Consider the following 13,005-nt stretch of genomic DNA (forward strand, 5'->3'; position numbering starts at 1 on the left):
ACGGACTCACCGTTCTGGAACAAGACCTCTTTACAGCAAGCCACCTATCAGGACCAGGAGTATTCAGTTGCAGTACTCACTGAGGGAGTGTTATGTTTTACCCGAAACCAATCTGATCACTATGGGCATCCTGTGGAAAAGAGCTCCTGTGTTATTACACAGTGGGCTGATGGATATTAAATAAAAACCAACAGGGGAGGCCAACAGTGTGGGTGTAATGGTTCCTCCCCTTTTAGGGAAACACTTACAAATAATCTTACCACAAAAAAGGGGTTTAAAAATGTAACTTGCCATCCAGTTAATATCTCCAATGTAGCAAGCCAATGGTGGGTTTGTAGTGGTCCCTATGGCGAGTGTAATTTGAACGGCACAATTAGAAATGCCCCCACTTGTACCCAATCAGGAGGATGGGATGCCCCCCTAGGGGCATATGAATTGTTTAAAAAAGCAGCCAAAGCAGCCTTAAATATCCCAGAAATCCCCTTAAGAAACAGTCCTTATTGGGCCCTACAGGGTCACTATTTTGTATGTGGCCGAAAGGCTTACAAGGTGCTGCCAGCCAACTGGACAGGTAGCTGTTATATAGCTCATGAAGTTCCTCATCTTTCCATAATTGCCACACTGCCCAAAGGAAAGATTAGAAATGCCCGAGACACCTCTGTTGAGTCACGAGAAAAGACCCTGCGGCGACTGACTACGGCATTAGAGGGCAATATGAAGAATCCCCTCACAACCGAGAAGCTGGTAGGGTGCTCTGTACTGGGAATAGCACCACTGTTTACTGGGCCAGCTATGGCATGCATAGGCTGCTATACTGTAAGGCTGCAGATGGTACTTGAAAAAGTGGCCTTAGAGTTAGAGGACTCAGTTAGTGATTTAGGGTCCGCAGTAAAAACATTAAATAAAGAGGTACAGCAGCTCAGGACGTTTTCCCTCCAAAACAGGCTGGCTTTGGACTATCTCTTGGCATCCCAAGGAGGGGTTTGTGCCCTTATCGGGCCCCGATGTTGTGTATATGTAAATGATAGCAGTTATAAGATCTATGAAAAGGTGGTACAGGCTGAGGCCCATGCCCGAGCCGGAGCACAGGTTGCCTATACTGCCCCAGAGAACGATTGGTTGCAAACCTTGTTTTCAGACTGGGGTTTGTCGTCTTGGCTTGGTGGTTTATTTAGCCTGCTATTGAAATTTCTCTTTCCTGTACTGCTTGTATTACTGGTATTATGCTGTGCGGTATCATGTGTCAGGGCCCTTTTGCAAAAGTTAATAAGTCATTCTCTTCAGGGCTATCACAAAGTGCTTATGCAAAGTCATATTGTAAAGAAATAAGTAGCCCAAGTGAGAAAACTCAGAGCCAAGGCTGTTGAGTGTTCTCAAAGGGGGGAGTTGTTGGGAACACTGGGGCATGGCCACTAGGTAACTCGAGGGGATGGAAGACCACAAGTGTCGATGAAGCCCCCTCGCACTAGGCCCCTGTGTCCTTGGCCCCCCCCCCTCCTGCCTGGAGGCACTCGCAGCAGCTCTGCGTGCTAGGCCCAAGTGTCCTTGGCCCCCCCGCCTGGAGGCACACACAGCAGTTATGCTGAGAATCTGCAACAGTATGTTGCAGAGTCAGACTGCCTGAAACTAAGCAAGGCCAAACAGGGGAGATATGGAAGAACAATGCTGAATAAAGCAGCTTTATGTATAGTTTAACAAATGATACAGAGAATCAGGGAACTAGCTGGGAACTGGATTGGCTGGCTATATGGATACTTGGAGCAGCTTGCTATTGGATAAGTATGCTGGGAAAAAGGATGTATAAAAGCCTGTGTAACTTCCTGCTCTGTTGTGCAGGATTTGAGATTTTATTCTCCCTGTACCTTTTTGCAGCTGCAAATAAACTTTTCTGCTTCTCCACCCCGTTGTGATTATTGGGTGTAGCACACCGGGTAACGAACCACTCAAGCTGTTGTTCAGCCTCTCAGCACTGGGTGCCGGCAACAGACGCAACCCTGGAACCCCGACCTGGGGTATTCTATCTGCTCCCAAGAGCCATAAACCTGGAAATCCTGGACTCCCCATTATCTCAGGCATTGGCACCCTGATAGCAGGATTGTCTGGCTTTGTAGACTTCCTCCTCAGGCCCTATGCTACCAGCACTCCCAGCTATCTTCGAGACACCACTGACTTCCTGAGGAAACTACAATCCATCGGTGATCTTCCTGAAAACACCATCCTGGCCACTATGGATGTAGAAGCCCTCTACACCAACATTCCACACAAAGATGGACTACAAGCCATCAGGAACAGTATCACCAATAATGTCACGGCAAACCTGGTAGCTGAAATTTGTGACTTTGTCCTCACCCATAACTATTTTACATTTGGGGACAATGTATACCTTCAAATCAGTGGCACTGGTATGGGTACCCTCATGGCCCCACAGTATGCCAACATTTTTATGGCTGACTTAGAAAATGCTTCCTCAGCTCTCGTCCCCTAATGCCCTTACTCTACTTGTGCTACATTGATGACATCTTCATCATCTGGACCCATGGAAAAGAAGCCCTTGAGGAATTCCACCATGATTTCAACAATTTCCATCCCAACATCAACCTCAGCCTGGACCAGTCCACACAAAAGATCCGCTTCCTGGACACTGCGGTGCTAATAAGCAATGGTCACATAAACACCACCCTATACCAGAAACCAGCTGACCGCTATTCCTACCTACATGCCTCCAGCTTTCACCCAGGCCACACCACATGATCCATTGTCTACAGCCAAGCTCTACGATACAACCGCTTTTGCTTCAACCCCTCAGACAGAGACAAACACCTACAAGATCTCTATCAAGCATTCTTACAACTACATTACCCACCTGCTGAAGTGAAGAAACAGATTGACAGACTCAGAAGAGTACCCAGAAGTCACCTACTACAGGACAGGCCCAACAAAGAAAATAACCGAACACCACTAGCCATCACCTTCAGCCCCCAACTAAAACCTCTCCAACGCATTATCAAGGAGCTACAGCCTATCCTGAAGGATGACTCATCACTCTCACAGATCTTGGCAGACAGGCCAGTCCTTGCTTACAGACAGCCCCCCAACCTGAAGCAAATACTCACAAGCAACCGCACACCACATAACAAAACCACTAACCCAGGAACCTATCCTTGCAACAAAGCCCTTTGCCAACTGTGCCCACATATCTATTCAGGAGACACCATCATAGGGCCTAATCACATCAGCCACACTATCAGAGGCTCGTTCACCTGCACATCTACCAATGTGATACATGCCATCATGTGCCAGCAATGCCCCTCTGCCATGTACATTGGCCAAACTGGACAGTCTCTACGTAAAAGAATAAATGGACACAAATCAGATGTCAAGAATAATAACATTCAAAAACCATTTGGAGAACACTTCAATCTCTCTGGTCACTCGATTACAGACCTAAAAGTTGCAATTCTTCAACAAAAAAACTTCAAAACCAGACTCCAGCGAGAGACTGCTGAATTAGAATTAATTTGCAAACTGGATACAATTAACTTAGGCTTGAATAGAGACTGGGAGTGGATGGGTCATTACACAAAGTAAAACTATTTCCCCATGTTTATTCCCCCCCTCCACCTCCCACTGTTCCTCAGACGTTCTTGTCAACTGCCGGAAATGGCCCACCTTGATTATCACTACAAAAGGTCCCACCCACCCACTCTCCTGCTGGTAATAGCTCACCTTAAGTGATCACTCTTGTTACAGTGTGCATGGTAACACCCATTGTTTCATGTTCTCTATGCATATAAATCTCGCCACTGTATTTTCCACTACATGCATCCGATGAAGTGAGTTGTAGCTCACGAAAGCTTATGCTCAAATAAATTTGTTAGTCTCTAAGGTGCTACAAGTACTCCTTTTCTTTTCGTGAATACAGACTAAGACGGCTGCTACTCTGAAACACATTGTTTTAGTTTCATAGAGTTTAAGGACAGAAGGAATCATCCAATCAGATCATCTGACCAGCTCAGTATCACAGGCCATATATTTCACCCAAATTGTCCTAGGCTGAAAAGATAAATAATACTCAGGATATTGTCAGTGGATAGGAAATGTGTATTTGTTGTACCCATGTCTGGGATCATAATTCAGAATGCTTTGGATTCCAGCCCTGAATTCAATTTTCAAGGCCTTGCTCTCTGTTTGTCTTTTTCACGCTTTGTTTCGATGAACTGCAGACACTCATGGGACAGATAAATTAGCAATATATTGCCTTGGAGTCTCTGCTTCTGAGCTGTGCAGGGCTATAGAGAGCAAGTCCTCTCAAGCCCTTGGAGAACAGACCAGGATAAATATTTCTACAGCACCAACACCAGCTGATGAAGCATGAAGTCCCAAGCCCACTGCACACAGCTCATCTGCAGAGAGGAATAGGTGAGAATATTTCTGTCACTTGAGTCTCAGTGTCTGGGGTGAAAGGGTCTTAGAAAGCTGAGCCTTTGGTATCTACATACAATAGTGGTAGGGGTATCGGAAATCAATAGAGATATATGGGGGGGAGGGATAGCTCAGTGGTTTGAGCTATTGGCCTACTAAATCCAGGGTTGTGAGTTCAATCCTTGAGGGGGCCCTTTAGGGATCTGGGGCAAAAAATTGGGAATTGGTCCTGCTTTGAGCAGGGGGTTGGACTAGATGACCTCCTGAGGTCCCTTCCAACCTTGATATTCTATGATTCTATGATATTCATTGCAATGACACCTTTCCTTTATTGACCTGAAACATCTTGAAGTAGGAGTAGCAAAGACACACACATCCGCAAAGTAAGTGTCCTGCACTCATTTAATCTGGGATGTATTGATTTAGTGGTATAGTTATTTAATTTTAGTGAGGAAAATTAACAGGAGAAATCCCAGTGAAAGTGTAAACTAGTGTTAAAGAAACGACAATAACCCACCTTCTTAAACTGAATGTGATATGACAGATAGGAAAATTCATTTTTCCTAATTTTGATCCCATTCAAATAAGGAGGACAGTCTGTTCCAGTCAACAGAGCATGTGTGTCAAGGAGACCAGATCCCTTGGATTTTGTTTCTCTGTACCTATCAACAAATCATTCAGACCCTTCAATCCAGTGTTTCTCATGGAGTTATTGATACCTACTAGATCTTTCTTCTCACTGGAACAGATTCAACTTGACCATGGTTAAGCTGCTGGTGCCCTGAGATCACTGCCTGTCATACTGTCCAAAATGGTCTCATTGTCGTTTGTACTACCCTGTCTGTATCTGGCTGTTGTTTCTCGTCTTATACTTAGATTGCAAGCTCTTTCGGACAAATGCTGTCTTTCCATTCTGTGTTTGCACAACGGGGTCCTGGGCGATGACTAGGGCTCCTAGGCACTGCTAGAATAATAATAAAAAACAAGAAAAGTTCTGACATATTTACTCACAAAAAATACTGGTTTACTCTATGAATAACCCTATTGAAACTACTTGCAGAATACGTTACTACTCAATATGATGAAGGATTTTAGAATATAGTCCCAATATGATTCTGAAGTCTGCCATTGGGAAAAATAATGTACATGCTAACTGTGGGTAAATTCAACTGAGAAACAAGGTAGATGAGATAATATTTTATTGGAGTAACTTCTGCTGGTGGAAGAAACAGAGACAAACTTTCCACCAACTGAGGTTAGTCCAGTAAAAGATGATCATCTCCCCCACCTTGTCTCCTTCATAACCTGGGAGCAAGACAACTATCTCAATTGAAACATTACTGGGTTTGCATTCAGTTTATTGAGATTTCATAAATACAATGTGGGAAACAGCAAACAATAAATGAAAAAGATAAAGCCATGTGGGTTTAGAGTGATGAGAACTCACAGACGCTTGGCAAGAAGAGGGAATGATAAATCTCAAATGGAATAAATAAACACAGTCTCAGTTCTGTATGTGGAGCAAGTACATTTGTCTCCCAAATTTAAGATTTTCCTTCTGATCATTAATCCAGACTACAGGTCTCCATTTTACAACAACTTGATTTTACTGTTCACTTGTATCTCCTTTGAATTCATCATGAACCTATTGAAACTAGAACATATTTGAAATGTTGTGAACATTCTTTTATTATTATTTTTTAAACTCATGGACTCATTTGTTACTTTCTACAAAGATTAAAGAAGTTAGGGATAACAAACAGGTTGCCCTCAAGGTTTGTGTCTTTGCTGCAGTGGTAAAAAATAAGATAAAAATCATAGCAAAGGTTTTCATCCCCACCAGGGTCATGTCCCTTTCTCTCTGCTGTGTCCATGTGATTACCTAAGACACTAATTAGGGCCAGATTTCAAAAGGCATTTGGGCACCAAGTGGGATTTCCTAAAGCATCTGAGCCCTAACTCACAATTGAAGTCAATGAGTTTTGGTGCTGAGATGTTTTTGAAAATCCCACTAGGAACCTTAATGCCTTTCGAAGTCCGGCCCTACACCTAGAATGTGCCATGACAATCACATGTCCACAGGAGATTTAAAGTATGAGACATTGAGCCACACTAAATAATAACTGCTCAAAAAAATCACCCATTTCTCATATACCAAGTAGTGTCTCAGCTGTAGCTCATCACAGTTCATCTGCCCCTGTTCCAGCTCTAGTGATCGGACACAGTAAGGGGAGTGGAAAGCAGGGCGTCTCCAATCTGTGATTCTGCTCTGCCTTCCACTGCCTTTGCCCTATAATTAACTCCCACCTCCTCCTTTCCCTGGCAGATTTTCTCATCTCCCCTCACAAGCTCAACTCTGCATGTGTTCCATGAACACACATTCTAAGGCTTAGCTTGAAGAGACGGACTGGCTTTGCAACATTAGATGAATATGCACAGAATTGTGTTTGGCTGTAACTCTGTGAAATGGAGGGCATAGGGGTGTGTCGTGGTACAACACAGTGTCCCATTCACAGGGAATAATTTGCTGGGGGGGGCGGGGGCTTGCAGGGAGGTACAGGTTAGACTTTCCCCTTAATTCATTATTAGGTCTAATTATCTGCAATAATTAATGTAACTCTCAGAAAGCATAAACAAATTTTTACAGCAGTATTATTCTGAATGTGAAGCATTAAGACCACCAAAAATGACTACTTAAATTTACACAGATGTTCTAGCAATTCTTAAATTAAATTATCACCAATATTGAACAATTAAATTTAATGGAACTGTTTAGTTGCCACTTACTCCAAACAACAAAATAAATCAATGCAGTCTTCCAAAATCAAATATTTTATTTATTATTCTATCTACAGCAATGCCCAGATAACCACAAAGTATCTCTGTGTTTCCCTATAGAATGTAGGCACTATGTGATGTACATATTGAATTATATTGTATATTTACTAGCAGTTGTTTCTACTGAGGTTTTGCATATGCCAAGTGATGCTCTACATCTATTAAAGAGGCTCATAAAGCTGAATATCAGGAACGTTTTCTGATATTACAGGTACATTTCTCTGTCATTATCCCACTTCAGCATCATTCGTTGTGTTAAACGTTTCTTTACGTTAAATACTTCAGCTATACATTTGGTGTTCACGTTGGGCACATATGTTACTATTTAACCAAACAACATAATTTCCTCTTAAAATCTCTCTTTAAAAATCAACAAGTCCAGCCTTTGAAATACATGTTCATTGCTTTTCTCTGAACTCAGTCCAGGGGCAGAAGATGAAGAGAACAGAGCTGTATAAGGGGTCACAGAGGGCAGGGTGTGAAGGAGCTAGGGAAGCACAGGTGCAGTGAAGCTCGAAATTGAGACAACAGGATTGTGTTCATGTTAGCTAGTGCAGAAATTTAAGACAACTCATCTCTAGGTGTAGAAATATGATGGTCACTTTGGCCTTGTAAAGTTCCATTGTCTTTTCTGAGGCATATAAAAGTAAAAGAACATAAGCATGACCATACTGGGTCAGACCAAAAGTCCATCTAGCCCAGTACCTTGTCTTCTGACAGTGGCCAATGCCAGGTGCTTCAGAGGGATTGAACAGAACAGGTAATCATCAAGTGATCCATCTCCTGTCGCCCATTCCCAGCTTCTGGCAAACAGAGGCTAGGGACACCATCCCTGCCCGTCCTGGCTAATAGACATTCATGGACCTGTCCTCCATGAACTTATCTCATAATTTTTGAACGTTACTATATTCTTGGTCTTCACAACATCCTCTGGCAAAGATTTCCCCAGGTTGACTGTGTATTGTGAGAAGAAATACAGCCTTTTGTTTGTTTTAAATCTGCTGCCTATTAATTTCATTTGGTGATCCCTAGTTCTTGAGTTATGGGAAGGAGTAAATAACACTTCCTTATTCACTCTCTCCAGACCAGTTTCCCTCTTCTTTGTAACCATTTACCTCACCATTCCCCTTGTTCTTCCCTCCACAGAATGTATCTGAGACAGGAAACATCCAACCAAACCATCCTTACCGAGTTCCTTCTCCTGGGTTTCTCCAACATCCGAAAGTTGCAGATTTTACACTTTGTGGTGTTTCTAGTGATTTATCTGACAGCTCTGATCGGGAATCTTTTCATCCTCACAGCTGTAGCTGTGGACCGCCACCTGAACACCCCCATGTACTTCTTCTTGGGCAACTTATCCTTCCTAGACATGTGCTACATTTCCATCACTGTCCCCAAGTCCATGGCCAATTCCCTAACCAACGACAGACAGATCTCTTTCTCTGGATGTGTTGCCCAAGTCTCCTTGGTCGTCACCTTAGTTATTACTGAGATGACCCTCCTGGTGGTCATGGCATACGACCAGTACATTGCAATCTGCCATCCTCTTCATTACAGGGTCATCATGAACAAAGGCACCTGTGCCCAGATGGCAGCTGGTTCTTGGATTGGCAGTGCAATCTATGCAGCCTTTCACACTGGTAACACCTTTAGGTTGCCCTTTTGCCAGTCCAATGCAATTGGTCAGTTCTTCTGCGATATCCCACAGTTACTGAAAATCTCTTGCTCTGATACTCTCTCTAATGAAATTTTGCTTCTTGCCTGTGTTATATTCTTGTGTTTCGTTTGCTTTGGTTTAGTTATCATGTCTTACACTTGCATCTTCTCCACTATACTGATGATCCCCTCAGTGCAAGGCAAGCATAAAACTTTCTCAACCTGTCTGCCTCACATGACTGTAGTTGGTTTGTTTCTTAGCACCAGAATGCTTACGTACATGAAACCAAACTCAGGGTCTTCTACATACTATGACCTCCTTGCCTCTGTTCTCTATACCGTGCTTCCTCCGGCCATGAACCCTCTCATCTACAGCCTGAGAAACAAGAAAATTAAGGAGGCTCTAAGTAAAATAGGAGACATGAAGAAAAGATTATTTTTAATAGCTCTTGGGAACTAAGGCCATCTTATTTTGAGGAGCCACAGGTTCAGAAGAAAGAGATATAATGAACAGTGTAAGAATAACCAACAGTGAGCCGGCATTTGCCTATAGACTTTGGGAGAGGCCAAATGGGAGAGTTACAAGTAGAGTTACATTCCCAGATAACAATTCAGAGAGAGAAAATCTATAATCTCTTGTATGACATCTTAGGAAGACAGCAGATCTCTACAATGTGGAGCACAGCGAGTCTACAACAGAGGTTGTCTTCAGAGCAAATACTGTCAAATTCCTGGACTACCTGGGCTAGTTCTGACCTTTCCCCTGCTGCGAGGTCTCCAAATTGAAATTCAATTTCTTCTCGGCATTCAAGATATGGGTCTTTTCTGTCCAAACCTACCCTAGATCCTGCAACATCTATTAACTCTGATTGTCTCCATGAGGAGATTTCAGGACTCCTAGTGTTTCTTCGGGTGCCATCTTTCCTGGGAGGATAGATTGTATTTTTCATATTTCGCAGTGCAGGGAGCATGGATCTGGATCGAACAGGAAGAAGAGCTCTGTGTAAACTCAAAAGCTAGTCTTTCACCAGTAGAAGTTGGTCCAATTAAAGATATTGCCTCACCCACCTTCTTTCTCTAAGAAGGGATAAAGAGAGATATAGCTTGTATGGAGAAACCCAAGTGGCTCCAGTCTGTTACCATGGGATAACTAAGCACTAAAGGCCAGATAGTTGCAGGTATTTAGGAACCATGTGGGACATTCAAGAGCATTTAGGTGCCTAGTTCCCATAGATTTAAATGGAAGTTAGGTGCCTAGTGGGATTTTCAAAAACATCTAAGCATCTAAAGACTTAAAAATATGGCCCTAAGTCATTTCCATTTGAGAGCAGTTCAATGGTCCTGATGTCTCAGCCCTGATAGGAACTCAGGAGGTAGTCTCATAGAAATGAAAAGGATGGATAATCAGCCATACTGGCTGGCCTTTACCAGTCATGCTTCTAGAATCTCAAACACCACACAGTGCAGGACAGAATGCCCTGGAAGAGACTATATTCCTCTTTCAGCATTGGAAGTGATGTCTCCATAAAGGGGTTTGGGTGTCATGGGCAGGGCCATCTGATGGAGCTGCCATGGTCTGTGTTACATCTGATGCGTGGATACCGAGAGCATGTTCATTCTCCAGGGCTGTCAACCCAGCACCTTTCGAACAAAACAAAACAAACAAAAACAAATTAAAGAAAGAGCTGGAAAAGGCTTTAATTTAGTTGTTTGTCAGATAAATTGTCATACATCAACATTCCCACTTCACGATAGTTGTTGCCCTTATTTTACTACATCCTCAGAAGTGGCTGTGACCCTGGGAAGAAGAAACAGTTTAAAGTTTGTCAGAGAGTAAAGGGAGTGAATTATTTGTCCCACTCAGCTTTGCATGTCATTTGTTTTAGGGGAAAATGCGGCAGGAGTGTTTGTTGTCTTGCCTTGGGTTGTGATTGTCAGTGCTTGAGACAAAGTTTCTCCCTGGGAAATGGGCATTGGAGTTGGGATGAGATTCCTGGAAAAGGAGATTCCCCTGTGTGCTGCATGGCCCTCTTATGTCAGGACTTGAGCATATGTGTAAAATCAAACCACACTTATAATATATCACTAGTTTCTCCCCCAATTTGTAAAGCCCCAGGCACCTGCAACCACTTGGCAGCACTGGGGGGTCAGGGAGTGGGGGAAATGGTAGTATCAGAATGGGACACTGGTGTCCGAAGAAAGGGAAACAGTATTTTGAATTTAATTTCACAATAGAAGTGGCGAGGAGGAGGGAAGGGGAGAAAAAAGAATGGAATTTTCAAAGATTCCTACAGGGAGTTAGTTGGAGGGTCAGTTCCCAGTGAAATTAGTAGGCACTGGGGGCTCAGCTCTCATAGGTTTCTTTGAAAAACCCAGGCATCAGATGGCCATTCAAGTTCCTCTGTCAGCTTCATTAACCACAACTGTCACAGTCCATGTCAGGGCTCCTTCCCCACTCTGAACTCTAGGGTACAGATGTGGGTACCCACAAAAAAGACCCCCTAAGCTTATTCTTACCAGCTTAGGTTAAAAAACTTCCCAAAGGTACAAACTTTGCCTTGGCCTTGAACCATATGCTGCCACCACCAAGTGTTTTAAACAAAGAACAGGGAAAGAGACCACTTGGAGATGTCTTCCCCCCAAAATATCCCCCGAAGCCCTACACCCCCTTTCCTGGGGAAGGCTTGATAAGAATCCTCACCAACTGGTACAGGTGAACACAGACGCAAACCCTTGGATCTTAAGAACAATGAAAAATCAATCAGGTTCTTAAAAGAAGAATTTTAATGAAAGAAAAGGTAAAAGAATCACCTCTGTAAAATCAGGATGGAAAATACTTTACAGGGTAATCAGATTCAAAACACAGAGGATCCCCCTCTGGGCAAAACTTTAAAGTTACAGAAAACAGGGATAAATCTCCCTCGTAACACAGGGAAAATTCACATAAAACAAAAGATAAACTAATCCGCCTTGCCTGGCTCACCTATACTGGTTGCAATATTGGAGACTTGGATTAGGGTGGGCTGGAGAAGATGGATTTCTGTCTGGCCTCTCTCAGTCCCAACAGAGAACAAACACGTAAACAAAGAGCACAATCAAAAGAAACAAAATTTCTATCTTGAGTATAATAGAAACCCCTACAATTAGAGGTGAAGACATGTAGCAGTGCAAGTCAGCTGAGCTGATCAAATATTTCCTGACACAAAGTTCATAAAATGTGTTTTCATCTCAACTGAAACTTTCCAAGGGGAAATTCCAGTCTCACTGTTTGTTCACAGTGTTGTTGTAGTCACATTGGGCCAAGAATAGAGACACAGGGTAGGTGAGGTGATATCATTTATTGAAGCAACTTCTGTTAGTGGAAGGTACAAACTTTTAAGCTTCACAGAGCTCTTCTTCAGGGCTGGGGCAGGAAAGTAGAGTGTCTGAGGTAACTACAAGTTGGGACCAATTGTTAAGCATATGTGGTAATCAGTATTGCCAACCCCAAATGTTCAAAAATTGTGAGTCAGGCTCCCCAAAAATCCTGTCAGCTTTAAAATAATGAGATTACATACAAATAATAGATTTGGTGTTTTTATTTGCCGTCTCCTTTTTGAGCCTTTAGGATGCCCTGGGGTCACAGTTTGAAGCTCTCCCCCACAGCCACATGTACTTTTTCCTTTAAGCATGACGTCTGAAATCATCCCAGACCCACTTGATTCCAGGAGCTGGGGCTTTAAGGAAAACACTAAGGCCTGGTCTATACTACGGGGTTAGGTCGAATATAGCCGTGTTAGGTCAATTTAAAAATGATTGCGTCCACACAACCAACTCCGTTCTGTCAACCTAAAGGGCTCTTAAAATCGATTTCTGTACTCCTCCCCAATGAGGGGAGTAGCTCTAAAGTCGACCTTGCTGGGTCATATTTAGGATAGTGCGGATACAAATTGATGGTATTGCCCTCCAGGAGCTATCCCAGAGTGCTCCATTGTGACTGCTCTGGACAGCACTTTGAACTCCAATGCACTAGCCAGGTACACAGGAAAAGCCCAGGGAACTTTTGAATTTCATTTCCTGTTTGGTCAGCATGGCAAACTCAGCAGCATA

At 43.1% G+C, this 13,005-nt stretch overlaps 1 protein-coding gene across 1 annotated transcript; it reads left to right on the plus strand.

Annotated features, from left to right (window-relative positions):
- The first annotated feature begins 8,407 nt into the window (after window positions 1-8,407).
- On the plus strand, window positions 8,408-9,376 carry LOC140896696 (olfactory receptor 14A16-like). Its single transcript, XM_073308688.1, has one exon. It carries the CDS (start codon window positions 8,408-8,410, stop codon window positions 9,374-9,376), a length of 969 nt encoding a protein of 322 aa, XP_073164789.1.
- Window positions 9,377-13,005: the final 3,629 nt, after the last annotated feature.

Source organism: Lepidochelys kempii, chromosome 13 (assembly GCF_965140265.1).
Source record: "Lepidochelys kempii isolate rLepKem1 chromosome 13, rLepKem1.hap2, whole genome shotgun sequence".
Classification (NCBI taxonomy): domain Eukaryota; kingdom Metazoa; phylum Chordata; order Testudines; family Cheloniidae; genus Lepidochelys; species Lepidochelys kempii.